The 20,994-nt window shown below is 42.7% G+C and overlaps 1 protein-coding gene across 1 annotated transcript in view; it reads left to right on the top strand.

Moving 5' to 3' along the window:
• Window positions 1-635: 635 nt before the first annotated feature.
• Window positions 636-20,994, top strand: part of LOC134968714 (capping protein, Arp2/3 and myosin-I linker protein 2-like) — a 322,764-nt gene continuing 302,405 nt past the window's right edge. Inside the window, exon 1 of the mRNA XM_063944218.1 lies at window positions 636-751. Within this exon, the coding sequence (XP_063800288.1) occupies window positions 724-751 (28 nt within the window). The 5' untranslated portion in view covers window positions 636-723. The remainder of the gene's footprint in view (window positions 752-20,994) is intronic.

Consider the following 20,994-nt stretch of genomic DNA (forward strand, 5'->3'; position numbering starts at 1 on the left):
TGTAGACACACTTTGTTTAATGCACAAAGTTATTAAAAATATTGTATTAAATGACCTTCAGGCTGTGTGTATAAGGTGTATATGAAACAAATGAATTCTGTGAATGTACACACACTTTGTTTAATGCACAAAGTTTCTAAAAATATTGGCTAAAATTACCTTCAGGCTGTGTGTATAAGGAGTATATGAAACATAAATGCATTCTGTGCTTAGACTTAGGTCCCATCACCTTGATATCTCATTATGGTATGCAATTATTCCAAAATACAGAAAAATCCGATATCCAAAATACTTCTGGTCCCAAGCATTTTGGATATGGGATACTCAACCTGTATAGACAAAAATGAGGTAATGCAAGCCCACACTATTTTCTTGGCAGTGTCAACACTTTAACCCCTGGATTTATGTGAAAAATAGTACAAACAAAATAAAATGATCACAATAATATCTGCAGTAGCTGAACTGAGTTCTCCTAGAACTATGCATTGGTAGGCCTACACTGTACATACAGCCATGTACATAAGGTGTGACAGCTTCCTGCATTACTATGAATGCCTTAAATACTACTACAGTACATTCATGTGGCTTCCTTAGTGCTTGTCACACTTGCTTTGAATGCGTGGAGACATTCTAGAGCTAACTGCCTTCCTGTGCTCATTTAGCCTTTGCTTTAGACTAATAAATAACTGAGAGTTGGAAAGTGCTTTAACAATATAAAGCAACATGCAATCCATCAGCTTTGAGTTACAAGGTATGTCTGTTTTTCCCATATTTTGTTATTAAGTTTTTGCTGTATTTATTTTAGTAATAAAATATGTTCCATTACATGCTTTTGCTGTACCCATTTGACTAAAAGAGTTTATTACCTCATGGGGTGAACTAAATGTGTTATATTTTATGTTCAGATACTGCAGTTTTACTGTGACTTCAATTATCTGTAGTTTAGGAAAGACAGATAGGGTAACGGGCTCCCTATTTCAGAAGTGTCCAAATTTTAGATGTTTACCAAATTCCAGCATAAACATATGTATTTGCATAGCCAATACAGCCTCTGCACATATTATGGTACAGGTATTATCAAAATGTATATGTGCTTATCTTAACCTACTGTATGCAATATATTACTAGATCCTTAAAAATATACAAACAGGTGTAAAGCATTTGTCTGTAAACTAAAATCCCCATTTTGTGTTCTGTTCAATAAAAACAGGTATAAAAGATATTACTTGACGTAATCTGTCATATTAACATTTCCAGTTATTCAAATCATAGTCAGGTTCATATCAAGGCAAAACCATAACAATTGTTTCTATATTTTTGTGAAGTTTTATACAGTTTGAAAACCACTAATTTGTTTCATTCTGGTCTGGAACTATACATAAATCAATCTTGTTTTATGATACTTGTTGTGAATGTGATATGCTTTTGGAATATAATCAGTAGGCTACAGGACTCATTTATATTAAATGTGTGGGGAGTTCCAGTGCATGCACACCCAAAAAAGATAGAAAAACAAACAAACAAGTATGCCATTTTAAGTCTGATTATTGAGGTTAGAGCTGAGGTTCTCAAATGCGGTCCTCAAGATACCCCAACAGTTCATGTTTTAGTTATATCCATGGCTCTGCACAGATGGTTAAATCAAATTGTCTGAGGTGCTAACTAAGGGGGTAATTCAGACCTGATCGTAGCAGCAAATTTGATAGCAGTTGGGCAAAACCATGTGCACTGCACGGTGGGCAGATCTAACATGTGCAGAGAGAGTTAAATTTGGGTGGGGTAGGTTCAAACTGAAATCAAAATTGCAGTGTAAAAATGAAGCAGCCAGTATTTACCATGCACAGAAAAAATATAACATATCCAAATCTAACTGTCTCTGCACATGTTATATCTGCCACACCTGCAGTGCACATGGATTTGTCCAACTTCTAACTAGTTTGTTGCTACGATCAGGTCTGAATTACCCCCTAAGTCACCTGTGGCCAAGCATGGAAAATCTTAAAACCTGGACCGTTGGGGTGACCTGAGGACCGCGTTTGAAAGGATGATATTGCACTCACCAGTAATTTAAAAATTGGGGGATGTTGTTTCACTGCAAATATATACTGTATATATATATATATATATATATATATATATATATATATATATATATATATAGTAATAAAGATGTGTGCCGACCCCCATGTTTTGGTTGTGGATCTGTATTAAATTTGTATTTTGATTTTGCCAAAGCCATACACATGTTTTTGTTTTGGATCTGTGTTTTTACATTTTTTTTTATAAAGCTCACATATTTTTTTGTTCCTACAGTATTATTAACCTCAATGACATAATTTACAGTCAATTTTGACCACCGCACAGCTCACAGTATTGTTTTCATCCCATTTACTATAGGCCAAAAGGTTGCACCGAGCTAGCTAGCTGGCAGACTAAAGGCCCCCATCCACTAGCGAGATTTGGGCAGTTTTCTTCAGATTTCGATGCATCTGACCATCATATCTGAAGAAAAGTGTCACATTGGATGGCTCTTCAGATCCAATGCTCACTCCCGTGTCAGATATGTCTGAACTACAGATCTCTGAGGCTGCCCCAACTATTTATCTGAATCTGAAGAAAACAGGTGCACATCGGATTGTTTTTTTTACTTCAGATGTATCTGATCAGATTCATCTGAAGCGTCACTTGACTGGCATCTCCCTGACCACTCCCACCCACCAAGAGGGGGAACAGCGGCAGCAGCAGCATCCGATCAATTACATGTAGCATGTGTGCATCAGATATATCTGATGCGATCTGGCACATGATATATTGCATCAGATATATCTGAAGTGAATGTAATGAAAATTAAAGCCAGGGTCTGATCCGATTCCCGGGACGCTCCCAGGAGAGTTCAAGAGAAATCTGATGCTATCTGCAGTTCAGACAAGTCTGAGTAGTGGATGGCCACCTTTAGTTAAGCGACAGCAGCAGGCGGCACAAACACATGGCAGTTCAACTTCAAATATGGAACATCTAGGAAACAGAGCCGCACTGCAATGGCAGACAGGATGACAGTTTAACAAACTATATGACCCTATAAAAATTAACCAAGAATGTTTTCATTATTTAAGAAATGGAGGTGAAATATATAGTGGAAGGCAGGTAAAAGAATAATTGATTGTTGGATTTATTAATTCAAATTAACATGTGTGAGGCACCACATGATTTCATGTTAAAAATGTGTTGCAATACCCCTTTTCCACTAGCTCTTAGAAACACGGTTAAATGCGCGGGGGCGCACATTTACCCGTGTTTTTCCCTAGTGGAAAAGGGTTCCCCCGGCAAATCAAGTGATCCGGGAATCCTACCCTGGTAGCTAGCCGGGTTGAACACGTGTTCAACCCGGCTAGCTGTCTAGTGTGAACGGGAGCCGTGTCGAGGCGACAGGGCTCCCGTTCACAATGTATGGGAGGGCGGCGTTGGGAGATCATGTGATCTCCCAGCGCCGCCCCTGCCGCATCACTAGCCGCGTCACCAACCCGGCAATTGCGGGGTTGGTAAGCGCTGTCTTTAGGGGGCTGTAGCACGGGTCGCCGCCGTGTCAGGAGACACGGCGGCGACCCATGCTACAGTAGTGGGAAAGGGGTAATAGTAATGCAAAAACCGTCCCCAATGACCCCCAAAAATATAGCCCATTATAATAGAAGTGTACATAGTTATCAAAGTGTGATAAAATGTAACCATAACTACAGTTTACACCAACGTTAAACCAAAGTGAAATTGGAGACCATTCTATCAAAACTCAGAGAATTGAAGACGTTCTTTACAAAAAAACTAATGTGAGTTCACTAACTCTTCACATTATTCACCTCCTGTCTGTTTAATCTGTTTACACAGCACTGAATACGGTGTTTAAGAAAAAAAAATTTTAAACTATCATTTTACTCGCAAATGCTTTTATCTGTATTCCCATTTTTTATGCACAGCTGTACCAATGCAATTTTTCCTTCAATAACTTGCTACTGTTTGAATCACAATAGCTTTTTTGCCTTCACTCACATCCTCTAATTTTTTGTACAGTCAAAATCAATCAATGCACCCACATTATCTACATTATTCGACTTCTTACTAAATATACCCCCATTAGGCTTACACTGTTACCAACACTGTACTTTCACCTGCATTTCTGCAAATCTACTGCTCTGCATCTCTTACAGCCTCCACTCCTATTTCCAGTTTTCCTCCCCTATATTTACCTATTTCACACCATGTCCAGGTTTACATCAACTCCCTCCATCACTCATTGTCTACCTAAACCTGTATCTTGCCCCCTGTTCCCACCTCTATCAAGCACCCCCCCCAGTCTTCTACACCACCGCCTCTCTCACCTTCTGTCTCCACTCCACCTCTCTGCTTCCCTTCCCTTTTGTCCTGTTGCCAAACTTTCACTCACATCACCCCCACCATGGTCCTACTTCCCCACCATTCAACTCCACTCCCTCCTTCCTCCTGTCATTTGACCTCAACTTCATCTGTATCACACTGAACTCCCTCCCTGCCCATCTGCTGCAGTTTCCCTTTCTAGCTCAGGCACCTGCACCATCACTACCAGGAGTGTAACTAGAACTTTGTGCGTCCAATAGCAGATCTTGAAAGACCCTACCCTTGTCATTACAATGCTGCTTAGGTTTGCAAAAGAAAGAGAGTGACAGGAGTGAGAGAGAGAGAGAGAGGGAGAGAGAGAGAGAGAGAGAGAGAGAGAGAGAGAGAGAGAGAGAGAGGATGTCAGGGGGAGAAAGAGATAGTAAGAGAGAGAGAGAGGTTGGGGATCTAGCCATGATAGCTATGAAAGAGTGTTTCAGGGAGGGAGGGAAAAGTGAAAGAGAGGATAATGAGAGAGTGAGAGACAAAAAGGGAGGGTAGAACAAGAGAGGTGGGTATCAGGCAGAGAGAGAGAGAGGGAGAGAGAGCAAGAGTGTCAGGAAGAGAGAGAAAGTGTCAGGGAGACAAATTTTCAGGGAGACACAGTGTCAGGGAGAGAGTGAGATACAGTGTCAGAGAGAGTGAGGGAGAGAGACAGTGTCAGGAGGAGAGAGGGAGAGAGTGTCAGAGCATACCTCCCAACTTCTTGCTTTTCAGAAGAGATACATCTGCGTGCACCCCAATATTAGGGGATGTGGCCTTTCGGCTAGGACAGCGCCCTCTCGGCAAGTGCCGCGATCGCAATCCATGCCCCTATTTTCAACACTATTGGGGCATGGGCAGCACTCTGTGAGTTGCTGGCCATGGCCTTTGTCCCTCTCTGCTGGTGAGTAAATGATGGGTGCATATGTACAGCATCTATTCTCTACTGCTCTATTAAGTAGAGCAATGAGTGACAGGGGGAACTCGCAACTCCCTCCCCAACCTGGGACACTGCAACCTGCAGGTGGGACAGTGGGACAGTCCATGAAAAATAAGACTGACCAGCAAAAATTGGAATGCCACTGCACTTTCTGCTGCTGGCCAGGAAGGGGCAGAATGGGTAGCACAGGCTGGGACAATGTTTGCCATAGTGTGGGCCCACCATCTACAGCCCCGTAGTCGTTCTGTCCTGCAGGCGGCGGTGAAGGAAGAGCAGTGGGCCTTGGAGGCAGCCCATAACAGGGTGGAAGGAGATCTGCAGGCCTTGGAAGCAGTCTTCATGCCATAGCAGCTGCACCCCTTGAACCCACGGTAGTTACGCCACTGATCACTTCTTTCATCATCCCTGCCATCCAAATTTTTCTCCCCTCAATGCTACAGCAACCCTGATAATCTAATATACATCTTTCCCACAAATCTCTCCCTCTCTCCTGTGCCCTCTGGAATGCCAGATCTGCCTGTAACAAATCCCCGCACATGAGCTTTTCATCTCTAACTCCCTAAATAGTCTAGCAATTATAGAAACCTAGTTACCCAATCTGACACTACTTCTCTTGCTCTTTTCACTAGGGGCCTCATTTTTAAACACACACACACACACACACACACACACACACACACACACACACACAATGGCCCAGAGGTCGACGTGGTGATGTTGGAGTCCTAATGTCCTTCAGTTACTCCTATCAACTCATACCACCACAACCTTCCCTTACATTCTTTACATTTGAGGTCCATGCTATAGGCTTGTTTCAGCTTATTCACCTTCAAGTTACATAGTTACATAGTTGTCGAGGTTGAAAAAAGACAATTGTCCATCGAGTTCAACCTATAGTGCTACATGCTGTATTATCTCCACACTACTTATAACCTTCAATGCTATTTTCCGCTAAACATTTTGTTTAATCCTTTCTTAAATGCCTCGATTAAATCTGACGTTACCACTTTCTCCAGCAGTGAATTCCATAAACTCACTGTTCACACTGTGTAGAAACCTTTCCTATGCTTGGTCTTAAACTTCCTCCCCTCCAACCCTAGAGGATAACCACGTGTCCTGTGTATAGAGCTCTTAATAAGTAAATTGCCTAAAAGTTCCTTATATTGACCCTTGATATATTTGAAGATATTAATCATGTCTCCTCTTATGCGCCTTTTTTCCAGTATAAACATATCCAGCCTAAGTAGTCTTTAATCATAATCCAATGACTCTAGGCCCTTAACTAATTTTGTAGCTCTTCTCTGAACCTTTTCTAGTTCAACTATGTCTTTTCTTATAGTGCGGAGCCCAAAATTGTACACATTATTCTAGATGGGGCCGTACCAACGATTTATACAGTGGCAGGATTACATTTTCATCCCTGGTTCTATTCCCCGTTTTATGCATGCTAATACCCTATTGGCCTTTACCAAGGCATCTCGACATTGCAGACTACTGCTAAGTCTATTGTCAATGATCACCCTCAAATCTTTCTCCAATATTGATTTTCCAAGAATTACCCCATTCAATGTATAGATTGCCTGTTTATTTTTTTTATCTCGAAATGCATAACTTTACATTTCTCTATATTGGACCACATATTCCAATTTGTTGCCCAACCACCCAGTTTAGTTAAATTGTTCTGAAGAGAGTCAACATCCTGGACTGATCTAATTATCCTTCACAGTTTAGTATCATCTGCAAAAATTGTTACTATACTCCTCAATACCATTTCCTATATCATTTATAAATATATTAAACAGCAAACGGCCTAGTACAGACCCTTGAGGTACACCACTTAATACTTTAGTTCAACTCAAAAATGTTCTATTGACTACCACTCGCTGTTCTCTATTTTCCAACCAATTTTTAACCCAAGTACAAATGCTGTCTCTAAGCCCCAGCTCTCTTAATTTAAGACACAACCTTGTGTGAGATACTGTGTCGAAGGCTTTTTCCAAAACCTAAAAAGACCACATCCACACCATTTCCCTTGTCTAAATTTGCACTTACTTCTTCATAGAAATTAATTAAGTTAGTTTGACATGACCTATTTTTCACAAACCCATGCTGGTTCTCACTAATTATGTTAAGTAATTATTTTCCATTATTTTCCCCACTATAGATGATAGGCTTACTGGTCTGTATTTCCCAGGATTAGATTTCGTTTCCTCTTTAAAAAGTGGCACCACATCTGCAATTCACCAGTCACTTGGAATCATGCCTATTGTGATGGAAGCTTTAAAAATTAAATGTAATCGCCTTGCTATCTCTGAGCTTAGCTCCTTGAGAACCCTTGGGTGCAGTCCATCCGGCCCGGTGATTTATTGATCTTAATTTTATTCAGTCGTTCTTTGGCTACATCCTCACTTAAACATGAGAAGGTCCTTAACCTTACTTATATCTTGTTCTATTTCTACCATTTTGTCCTTTCTAGTAAATACAGTACTAAATAAATTTATATAATTAAAAATGAGAAATGTTGCAAATTCTACGCAGTGTGTAGGTGGGAGGAGGCCACAAACACGTTTGCGAACAACACTGCAATTTTATATGAGCTCATTGCAAATTCCATTAACAAAATTATTTGACTTGTGTCCACAGTACATACCAGGGGTCAGGGAACTTTTTTACATTTTACACCAAAATATATTTAGATATGCCAACGTTACCCCCTTGATTTGAAAGGAAGGAAATCATATATTATTGTGCATATATACTGATATATATATATATATATATAAAATTATTTATTTTTATTTTTTATTATTTTCGACAATTATTTTTTGGCAATGAATGGGTTAATTAACACTTTCTCCCCAAAACACCATAATGAATGTAAGAAAGATGGATGAGGGGGGAAGGGGGGGGGCATGACTTTTAGGAGACAGATGGTCACATCCTCACCTCAGTAATGTCAGTGGGAATTTCCAACTGTTATGTGGGCCACTGGCTGATCCTGCGGAACTCCATCAGTGGTCAGCCACAGAACACTTCAAGTTCTGTGTGTGGGTTGGTGGGCTGTGGGCGGGAGGACAGGACAGCGCAGGACAGGTGGGCATGAGGGAGCGCAGTGTGACGTCAGCATGTCACACCATGGCCAGGAACACAGCACAGTGTGGTCAGGAGCATAGAGCAGGGCGGGCAGGAGGGAGTGCAGTGTGACATCAGCATGTCACATCGCAAGCTGGCCAGTGCTGGACGGGGCTGTGTCTCACGCCCATTACTCCCAGGAATTAAATTTTTACCCCATTTGGGGTAATTCACCCCTGTTCCCTGACCACTGGTATATACTGTTCCGCCAAGGAGGCACCACCCAAACAAAACAGAGCAAGATGCAAGAATTATGACCACTGTCCTTGTCGAGAAATTGGAGCAGATGGACGCTGCCATGGCTGATCGAGAAGATGCACATCTCATGCGATTTTTGTAGGCAGAACAAGACATGAACAAAGACATGAACAACACATTTATGGCCCAGCTAAATTCTGTGCAGGAAACCTATAATAGGGATACAAGAGAACATCAGAGGGAAAGGCAGGAATTTCAAATTTCAATATTTGACAGAATGTTTCAATGTATTGAAGGGCTGCACACAGCACCACCTCAGTACCCGCCTCCAAACTACCCTCAACCCTATCCACAGTATAATCCTGGCCCCCTACTACAAATATACCCCACCTCAACAAACGCAACCCCAATATACCCATCCTTGACATAACCAACCTCAACAAACCCAAACTCACTATACCCATCCTCGACATACCCAACCTCAACACACCCAAACATCTCATGAAAGGGAGACCACTACAGAGTCTCCTGTGTACAGGAATTTATTTTACATGGTTTTACTGTAGATTTAAAAAAGTTGGTTTTAAATTAATGCGAGTGTATTTCATACACTGAGGCAGATGTATCACCTTGCACATATCACTGGTTTATCACTTCCTCATGCCTTCTCCAGGTTAATACATCTGCCCCAATGTTACTGGTTTGTCTTTTATTACTGAAAAGATTTGAATGTTCACTTTTATATGCCAAAGTTTTAAACAAATGAAAATTATAAGGTCTCTGACCTTTTGTTTAATCTTTTGAATTGTCCTATTTTTACTCAAAACCACATTGCTTGATACATCCTTTAAAAATTGTGTATAGCTATTGTACATTTATAATCAGCACAGTATCTGAACGTCAAACAAACAGGTTTATTTTTTGTGGAAACAACAATTAAATGAATATACAAACTGATAAAACTTAACAGAATAATGAGGAAAGGTTCGCCACTATAGCAGACCTCATCTGTTCCGCACTTCCAGAATGGTCGCCCAAATAGGACTCAGAATCAAGTGCAGTGTATGCAACTGAGTCCTGCACTGTCCACTCTGGTAGGAATTCCATCCGCTGAAATTCACATTGGTTATGCAGAATACAACATGTTGCAACAATGTTAGGTATGATAGTAATGTCTACATCATTGCGCTTCATAAGACAGCGCCAATATCCTTTTAATCTTCCGAAGGCATTTTCTACCAACATTCTTGCCAAGTTCAGGGTGTGCGTATATGTAATTTGATTTGGTCTCAGCTGGACATGTTGTTGTAACGGGTAGGCTGCATCTCCAATTATGTGTACAGGTTGAGTCTCCCTTATCCAAAATGCTTGGGACCAGAGGTATTTTGGATATGGGATTTTTCCGTATTTTGGAATAATTGCATACCATAACGAGATATCATGGTGATGGGACCTAAATCTAAGCACAGAATGCATTTATGTTACATATACACCTTATACACACAGCCTGAAGGTCATTTTAGCCAATATTTTTTTTATAACTTTGTGCATTAAACAAAGTGTGTATACATTCACACAATTCATTTATGTTTCATATACACCCTATACACACAGCCTGAAGGTCATTTAATATAATATTTTTAATAACTTTGTGTATTAAACAAAGTTTGTGTACATTGAGCCATCAGAAAACAAAGGTTTCACTATCTCAATCTCACTCAAAAAAGTCTGTATTTCGGAATATTCCGTATTTCTGAATATTTGGATAAGGGATACTCAACCTGTACTGGTATTTCCACTCCGTCCACAAATTAAGATTTTTAGTATGAATATAGAGAAAAAAATTTACATTAGCAACAAGAAATACGTATACGCACATGAGCAGACTCCTCCGTGATAGGCAGGCTGGTGGCCACATAGGGAGCATGTTTAAAGGTAAGGACAACCATTTGGTCTTAATGTATATTAAATTGCATTCATCTATTCCTGGCTTAATTCATGGACATTGCATCAGTTTAGAAATAAAAACCCATCTATACCAGTTCCGGTTTTAAAAATTATTCACATTTTTTTTACAAAAATTACCTCTCTTGGAAAAAGGTAGTCCCCTTGCTTGTCCTCTGCTAGGTGGTACAGATCCAAGTTTGCAAGCACTCGAGAATCATGTGACCGTACATCTGTGAATACATCTGTGAAGCTAATATAAAAATATATATTAGGTGTTAAAAAGGGTTTTAAACAATAAGCATAAAAAAACACACTGAGCAGAACATTCTTACCAATACTTCTGATCCATCACAGCTTGCAAAACAATGGAATTCCATCCCTTTCTGTTGTAATAGTCAGCAGGATTTTCATGAGGTGCGATTATAGGGATGTGAGTACCATTGATTGCACTGCGCACTGCCGATATCCACACTCCACAAATCCATTAATTGTTTCAGCCAAACACTGGTCATGTGGCAGAGAAATAAATCTGTTGTATAGGTTGTCCACCAATGCTCAGGTCACCTCATGTATATTGTTGAAAACAGTAGATATCCCCAACACCAAAGAGGCAATAAATTGTGCGATATTCACCTGGAGTGGCATACCACCACAATGCTATAGCTAGCTTCCTGCTTGGCTCTATTGGTGACCTGAAGTTTGTGGTCTCTATAGAGCAGGGGTGGCCGGACTTTTAGGACCTGGGATCTACTTTTTGTTCACTTACTTACCGGTGATCTACTGGCATCAAATAACACCAATAATAACGCTCACATTTAAAAATAGCATTAAGAATGACACATAACCCCCTCTGTGCAAATCCCCCCTTGTGCAGATACCCCCCTTCCACTCCCCTGCATAATAGCCCCCTGTACAGTAATCCTCTCTGTGCAGCTTCCCCCTTTTGCAGATCGTCCCTCCCCTTGTGAAGAAACCCCCCTTTGCATAACTTACCTGACAAGTTGTCACACTGCCTAGCTTCAGTCCTCCCTCTCCCCGCAGTCATAGCTCCCACTTTCACGCTGCATGGCCTCCCGCTGGCTGCTTCTCCTGTAGTCGTCACCGCTGGCTGAATCAAACTAGATCCAATTAACGGCCAAGCTCCTCACATCGCGGGTGACGTAACAACGTCACCACCGCACCCGCACACTGCATCCCTGGGGACTGTGAAGAGAAGCAGCGGCTTACAGTTATTTTCTTTTAAGTCTGTTGCGATCTACTGGAGGATGCTCTACGAGCTACTGGTAGATCGCGATCTACCTTTTGACCGCCTCTGCTATAGAGAGTGCTGGGGTCATTAAATCCAAAAGGTAGTGGAATGTCTGATGCGACATTCTGAAGTGACACTTCCACTGAACATCCTGAAAGTTAAGCACACTTTGTATAAAAACTTGCCCATGCTGCCGTTCTCTAGCCCACAATCTTCGCTGTGTAGAGAGGTTAATGTTGAGTCTTTTGATCACAAAAGCTGATATAAATTATCTCCTCCTGCGTAGGTATTGTCAGCGAAGAATGTCGGTCTCTCTCAAATATTGCAGCCTCCTCCTCCTCCTAACATAGCTGCTGAACATGCTACAGAATGTGAGAAGCTCAAATATCCTCTCACAGGCTGAATCCAACAGCAGTACAGCTGAGACTAGCACAAAGTCTAGAGCAGTGTTTTTCAACCACTGTGCTGTGGCACACTAGTGTGCCCTGAGCAGTCTCCAGGTGTGCCGCCATAGAAGCACAGCCAGGCCCGTCAGTGTTTTGCCATTATTGAGGCCAATACTGGTGGGTTTAGTGGTTGCAGAGCCAGTTCTAATTTTGGGCCCGGGCAGTGTTGGGCTCTTCTGGCTTTCTCAGATGTGGCTCAGGCGTTACCTATGGAGAAGCTGCGACATGACATCCTAGGACACGCAACTGCACCATGCATCACCATCATATTTGAATGTGCCTTGGCAATATTTAAATCTTGTTCAGTGTGCCGCGAGTTGTAAAAGGTTGAAAATCTCTGGTCTAGAGAGACATGTGCTCTGTCGGCCATGATTGCTGCACTACTCAGAACACTCACCAGCCCCTCCTTTTATTTCCTTTGAAACCTCATCAATGTGAGATAGAAAAGACCATTTAAAATGATATCACACTGTTTTAAATGGGTGAACCGGGTTTAGTGTGAAAGGCACCAACCCGGGAATAACCCGGAAATAACACGGCTCCAAAATACAATGTGAAAGGGGTATAGCTTGTTCAGACCTGGGTCGGATGCGTATTCAAAAGCCAGTTCCTTACCGGGTTAGCGATGTGAAAGCGGTATAAGAAGACTATTGCAATAATCAATGTGGGAGATTATAAGACCATGAGTTTTTGCAGTGTTTTGTGTAAGGTATGGTTGCATTTTGGATGTGTTTTTTAGATGCATGTAACATGATTTTGAGACCGTTTGAATGTGGGGAACAAAGGGCAGTTCAGAGACAAGGATGACACCTAGTCAGTGAGCTTGTGGGGCAGGATTGATTGTCTAGTTCTCAACAGTTATAGAGATATTGTGTTGGTAACTACTATTAGCCAGTAGAACTATAATTAACTCTGTTTTGGAAATATTACGTTTAAGGTGGCGAGATGACATCCAAGATGAAACCGCAGAGAGGCATTCAGTGACACGGACTAATACAGATAGCGACAAATCAGGGGTGGATAGGTAGATTTTAGTATCATCTGCGTACAGATGATACTGCAATCCAAAAGAGCTGATTAGTTTCCCAAGAGATGAGGTATAGATTTGAAAAAAGCCTAAGACTAAGCCTTGTGGTACTCCATCTGAAAGAGGGGGTTCAGGGAAGTGGACACTGAAGGAGTGATTATATAGTTAGGATAGGAACCAAGTAAGGACGGTGTCCTGAAGACCTAGGGATTGTAATGTTTGTATGAGAAGAGAGTGGTGTCAAAAGCAGCAGAGAGCTCTAAAAGAATAACAAGTGAGTAATGGCCAGATCTAGCTGATTGGAATTAAAATCTGGTAATGGATGAGAGCAAATGACAATCGACCATTTGCTCCCAAAAACTGGAAAATGGACAAAAACTGTTGGTCATCCAAGTTGGTTAAAATTGTGTTTAACTAATTTGTATGAACGACAGGTTTTGTTCATTTTCAAGTGTTTTCATTCCAACCAGCCAGATCTGGCAGATAATCTGCCAGATTATTGTATAGTGTGTACCTAGCTTTAGACCTCGCAGTGACCAGATTATTCACTACTCTAGTCAGTGCTATCTCTGTGGAGTGTTTGGAATGAAAGCCTGACTGATATTGATCCAATAAGTTGTGTGAGTTAAGAAAGTGTGTGAGATGACTGTAGGCAAGTCTATTTTTCTTTCTTATCCTTTTTCTAATTCTTTTTTTGTTGTTTTTACCATGGCCCTTTCCTCTTTTGCCCCTTTGACGATATGATCTTATCTCCGGGGATATGGACGGCTCCCTTCTTCTAAAAAAGATCTCGGTTCTTGATACTCTCTCAATGGTGAAAATCTGTTTCTCATAGGGACTCGGGATGAACTCACTTGAGCTATAACTGTCATGTATTATATCTTCTTGAGAAAATCCCTTCTGGGATAGAGATTTACAATAGTTAATACGTGATAATTACCCTAATCAACTCACGCTGGACAAGTGTCATGCAGGGAGCTGCACATGACAGGCTGCTCAGAGATCACAATTTATTAATAAGGATCTCAATACTTGAGTAACAAAAGCCTGTACAAACACTTTTATTTAACTTGATATTTTCACTTATGCTTATTTAAAATAGGACTGTGTCCCTTTGATATACCTAACCTATGCTTTATAGGGGTACTTGACCTTTCTTCTGGGTCAAATAGACATAGGGAGAACACGTGGGTGGTATGGAAGGTAGATAGTAACTAGGTCGACAGTGTCTAGGTTGACAACTATTGGTTGACAGTAACTAGGTAGAAGGGTCTCTAGGTCGACAGGGTCTTTATGTCGACTTGGTCTAGGTCGACAGGTCAGAAGGTCGACATGAGTTTAAAAAAAAATTGGTGTCGTTTTCTTCGTAGAGTGACCGGGAACCCCAATTAGTGCACCGTGTTTGCTCGCCATGCTTCGGGTAAGGTGCCTCTCTCCGCTACCGCTTTGCTCGGCACAGATTACCATTCCAATCATAGTCCACGTGGATCGTTAAGTATGAAGAGGTAAAAAAAAAATAATAATTGTGAAACCTCGTGTCGACCTTTTGACCTGTCGACCTAGAACATGTCGACCTAGAGACCCTGTCGACCTAGAAACCCTGTTGATCGATAGTGGTCGACCTGGATAGTGTCGACCTAGAGAACGGATCTCAGAAAACACAGTAACCAATATTCCTATACTAAAGGGAAGATATGCCCCACTCTAGCAATTATTGTAATAGAAATGAATAGGAACATAATCTGACCTAATTTATTTTGACTTTAATCCCAGGCTGACAAATACTCATTTTATGTCATGCCTATTATAAAAACATTCTTTTAAACATATGAGAATAAAAGTAAAATTTTAATATCATTCTCAATATACAATACAAAAAGAGTGCGCCACAAAGGAAGCCTTCTTAGGCTTGGGCCCACTAGTGGTCTTGCCGAACCCCTAACTGTGATTAACTCCTTATAAAATGTAATTTGTTCTTTTAACTGAACTAAATCCTTTTTCCTCTCACTAATAATGAGATTAATCAGAGAGAAAGAACATTCCTTTATAATCCTATCCCATTCATTTTTAAATTGTTCCGAAGAGTTTGTAAAAGACGCAGTATTTTGAATTCTTAAACCCTTTGGAATAATGTGATGTGCCATATATTTTTCTAGGGTAATAGTCTCCCACCAAATACAGTTCTCTTTTCAGATAACATTCTCTAATTTTCTCATGATAGTCTCTAGACTTTCATTCATTATTTCCACAGTCTCATCATCATCCTTAAATACATTATCCAGGATGGACCTCCTGTGATTCTTGTACTTAAACATGATATAGCAGCACTACTAGGACAACCAATATAAGGGAAATTGAATTTTTACAGAAATAGTTAAAAGGCCGCCCTTTGTGCGTTTATGGTCAGCCAATGGAACAAAACCTTTTATAGGAGTTCCCTTCACTCCTCAAATGCAAACAATAATGACAAAGGACAAGGGTAATAATAACCACAGGCGCCACAATAAATAAAATGACAAGGGCCCTCATTCCGAGTTGTTCGCTCGCAAGCTGCTTTTAGCAGCTTTACACATGCTAAGCCGCCGCCTACTGGGAGTGAATCTTAGTTTCTTAAAATTGCGAACGAAAGATTCTCAAAATTGCGATTACACACCTCTTAGCAGTTTCAGAGTAGCTTCAGACTTACTCGGCATCTGCGATCAGTTCAGTGCTTGTCGTTCCTGGTTTGACGTCACAAACACACCCAGCGTTCGCCCAGACACTCCCCCGTTTCTCCAGCCACTCCCGCGTTTTTCCCAGAAACGGTAGTGTTTTTTCGCACACACCCATAAAACGGCCTGTTTCCGCCCAGAAACACCCACTTCCTGTCAATCACATTACGATCGCCAGAACGAAGAAAAAACCGTGAGTAAAATACCTAACTGCATAGCAAATTTACTTGGCGCAGTCGCAGTGCGAACATTGCGCATGCGCACTAAGCGGAAAATCGTTGCGATGCGAAAAAATTTACCGAGCGAACAACTCGGAATGACCACCAAGATGTATACATCCCTCTAAAAGGAATGTGAGCCAGCATGGGACAGATCCTCAAGCAGACGATCAGAAATTCATGATATCCTCCTTTCTGCAATCCTCTCGTTCAATCCTTTCCAAAATGTATCCTTTTGTGTTTATCTCAAACAAAGCATAAAAGTGCATCCATAGTGTAATTCTTTTTTAATAAAGCAAATGCAATGTACAGATGATAAAAACACGGCAAAATACAGATAAAATGACCTGAATTTCTTTCAGAATGGTTGGACAGCAATTCTGACAAGCGTGTTGTTTAATGTCCTATGTACTCACTGGCACATCGTATTCTGCAGAACCATTTCCAAGGTCCAAAAGGATCCTCTTCACCCTTTCAGTCAGTCCACCCAGGGGTGGATTGGGACGCCGGCATGCTGGATCAGTTTCCGGTTAGCCGTGCCTGACATCCCCTCAGTGGCCTTCACTGACCTGTGCTGGGCCAGCTGCTACCCTCCTCACACAAAGGGGGACGCTGTCTGCTGTAATGTGTAAAAAGGGGGATGCTGTCTGCCGTAATGTGTAAAAAGGGGGACACTGTCTGCCGTAATGTGTAAAAAGGGGGATGCTGTCTGCCGTAATGTGTAAAAAGGGGACGCTGTCTGCCGTAATGTGTAAAAAGGGGACGCTGTCTGCTGTAATGTGTAAAAAGGGGATGCTGTCTGCCATAATGTGTGAAAAAGGGGGACACTGTCTGCCGTAATGTGTAAAAAGGGGGATACTGCCTGCCGTAATGTGTAAAAAGGGGACGCTATCTGCCATAATGTGTAAAAAGGGGACGCTGTCTGCCATAATGTGTGAAAAAGGGGATGCTGTCTGCCATAATGTTAGGGTCTCCTGCCCTGTGCTGCCACGTCGTCATGGCAACCGGGAGACAAGTGCTAGCGGAGTAACCTGAGCGCAGCTGATACTCCGGTTCGGGTCTTTTGCTGTGCAGTGGTTACAGGCAGGGGATCCGGTGCTGGTTTTTGTGCTCACAGTCTGTGAGGTCTGAGGGGGGCGTGGACAGCACCTGCTTTATAAGGCCTCTTCTCAGGTTAAGCAGATGCTGCTGAATCTTTGTTGGTTAGTCAGTTCCTGAAAGTTAGCCAGTACTGTGTAGCTTTGTATTTGTTGTTGCTTACTGCAAATAGGCCTTGGGATTTGGTACTACACTCTGCCAATCCAGACCTAGCCGTAAGACTGGAGTCAGTCGTTTAGCCTGCTGAGGTTCTTTTGATATTCTGTGAACCCAGCAGGTTTGTGGCTGTACTTTCAGACCTGCCTGCATAATCCTCTCTCACTGTGCAGGGTGTCCATGTGTCAGTTTAGTGGCAGTAAGCTGTACCTGGGCCCTGCAAGTGAGAATTAGGATTGTGGAGACTCTCCTTGTGTCTATTATTCCATCTCTGACCAAGGAGTTTACTGCCACACCCGTTGGTAACCCTTTAGGGTTTTGCTGTTGCCCTTAGCAACAGCATTTCGGGTTCTCTACGTATTAAAACACAACATCTTGCTTTTTTCCATCTGAGCATTTCTAATACTAGGGAGACACCCAGTTTCTTAGCCTCTGGGCTTCTCTGTTCACTCTGTGTTGGTTTTGTTACCCTATCACCTTCTGTGTACGTTATGTCATATTTCCCAGTCTGTCTGTGAGTTCATTTGTTTTGCATCCCTCTCTGTTCAGACACCAGTACATTCCTGCAGGCACTGGTGTGCATAACATATTCAGCAGCCCAATACTCCTGTTGAAATTTTGTGGGAATATGGAGCATACCACTCAAAATACGTTGCAACAGGTGGTCGATCAGGTGCAGGTTTTGACTCGTCAATTTAATGATTTGTCCATTAAAATGCACACCTCCCAGGCCGCTGGCGGAGCTCCCGCAGCAGCAGCACCTTCAGGGGTTAAGGAGCCGAAAGTAAATCTTCCGGATCGTTTTTCTGGAGATCGCTCGCAGTTCATTTGTTTCAAGGAGAGCTGCAAGTTATATTTCCAGCTTAGGCCTCAGTCTTCTGGGTCAGAGATTCAGCGGGTGGGCATAGTGATTTCCTTGCTACAAGGAGACCCACAGGTCTGGGCATATGGGTTGCAGCCTGACTGTCCGTCGCTTAAAAGTGTTGATGCTTTTTTTACGGCACTGGGCATGTTGTATGATGACCCTGACAAGACGGCCTCAGCCGAGGCTCAGATTTCGATCCTTAAGCAAGGGCGAAGGCCAGTTGAGGTTTACTGTACGGAGTTTCGGAGGTTGGCCCATGATACCCAGTGGAATGACCCAGCCCTGAGACACCAGTACCAAAGAGGTCTTTCTAACCAGATAAAAGACCAACTGGTACAATATCCCTTGCCTGATAGCTTGGATCAGCTCATGCAGTTATCCATCCGGGTGGATAGACGGCTGAGAGAGCGTAGGCTTGAAAGGGAGACCGAGGTTTCCTTCTTTCCCAAGGGAACCTCAGACTCTGAGGAATTTTCCGAGGAGCCTATGCAAATTGGGGCTACCCGCCTCTCCTCGCGTGAGAAGACGCGGAGGAGACAGCAGGGGTTGTGTTTGTACTGTGGGAATAAGGGTCATGTGGTAGTATCATGCCCAGAAAAGCCGGAAAACTTCAGGGCCTGAGGGTGATGGGAAATATCCTGTCAGGCCAGAAGTCAGAATTTCCCAAGAAGACTTTTATCATTCCGGTGACCTTGAAGATCCTCGGTCAAACTGTCAAGACTGGGGCCTTTGTGGACAGTGGGCCGACAGGGTTTTTATGGACCGCCAATTCGCCCTGAAACACTCTGTTTCCTTAGTACCCTTGGCGTCGGAAATTGAGATTTGTGGGTTAAACGGGGAACCATTATCCCAGGGTAAAATTACCTCTTGCACTAGCCAGATTTCTTTGTTTATTGGAGCCACACACTCTGAAAAATTGTCCTTTTATGTGACTGTCTGTACTTTTGCCCCATTGGTGTTGGGGTTACCCTGGTTAAGGGCCCACAATCCTCAATTTGACTGGGTCTCTGGGGAGATTCTTAGTTGGGGTACTGATTGTTTCAGGAGTTGCTTGAGCCTTCCAGTCAGGCTCTCGCAGCTAAGTTTGCCAGGATTGCCAGGGTGTTATGCAGATTTTGCGGACGTGTTCTCCAAAAAAGTTGCAGAGGTACTACCTCCCCATCGCCCCTATGACTGTGCCATTGATTTGTTGCCGAATGCTAAGCTTCCCAAGAGCAGGTTGTACTCCCTGTCACGTCCTGAGACTCAGGCTATGGCAGAGTACATTCAGGAGAACTTGGCTAAAGGATTTATCAGACCTTCACAGTCTCCAGTTGGGTCGGGGTTCTTCTTCGTGGGTAAAAAGGACGGTTCATTGCGACCCTGCATCGACTTCAGGGAATTGAACCGTATCACGATTAAAAACTCATACCCACTGCCTCTCATTTCGGTCTTGTTTGACCAGCTTCGTACTGCCACCATTTTTTCTAAGATTGACCTACGCGGTGCGTACAATCTAATCCGAATAAGAGAGGGGGATGAATGGAAGACTGCCTTTAATACCCACTCAGGGCATTATGAATATTTGGTGATGCCTTTTGGGCTCTGTAATGCCCCGGCAGTCTTCCAGGATTTCATGAACGATGTGCTCAGGGAATATTTGGATAGATTCTTAGTTGTATACTTAGATGACATCCTAATCTTCTCCCATTCCCTGGAGGAACATCGGAAGCATGTACGCTTAGTCCTCCAGAAACTCAGAGACCACCGGCTTGGGGCGAAGCTGGAGAAGTGCGAATTTGAAGTTCAGCAAATCGCATTTCTAGGATATATTATCTCCCCAGAAGGTTTCCAAATGGAGGGTTCCAAGGTACAGGCAGTCCTGGATTGGGTGCAGCCCACTAGTTTGAAGGCGCTTCAGCGTTTCCTGGGCTTTGCAAATTTTTATAGACGATTTATCGCTGGATTTTCGTCTATAGTGGCGCCCTTGGTGGCACTCACTAAGAAAGGGGCGGATGTTGCTCACTGGTCTCGTGAGGCCAAAGCGGCTTTTGCCCGTCTCAAAAGGGCATTTGTCTCGGCCAAGGTGCTGCGACACCCAGATCCAGAGCGTCCTTTTGTGGTGGAGGTGGATGCCTCTGAGATGGGTATTGGGGCAGTGCTCTCTCAGATGGGAGTGTCTGATAATCGCCTTCATCCCTGTGCTTACTTTTCCCGTAAATTTTCGCCTGCCGAGATGAATTATGACGTGGGTAACCGGGAATTGTTGGCTATTAAGGATGCACTCGAGGAGTGGAGACACTGGCTTGAGGGGGCTAAGTTTGTGGTCTCAATTCTCACCGACCATAAGAATTTGGCATATTTAGAGTCAGCGAAGCGTCTCAATGCCAGGCAGGCACGATGGGCTTTGTTTTTTGCTCGCTTTAATTTTTTGATAACATATCGCCCTGGGTCAAAAAACATCAAGGCTGATGCGCTCTCGCAGAGTTTTGCTCCAGTCCAAGAGACCACCGAGGAGCCATTGCCCATTGTGTCCCCATCATATATTAAAGTGGGCATTACCCAGGACCTCTTGTCATTAGTCCTTAGAGCACAGGAGCAGGCTCCTCCAGACCTTCCGGTAGGTCTCTTGTTTGTGCCTC

Source organism: Pseudophryne corroboree, chromosome 11 (genome assembly GCF_028390025.1).
Source record: "Pseudophryne corroboree isolate aPseCor3 chromosome 11, aPseCor3.hap2, whole genome shotgun sequence".
Lineage (NCBI taxonomy): Eukaryota > Metazoa > Chordata > Amphibia > Anura > Myobatrachidae > Pseudophryne > Pseudophryne corroboree.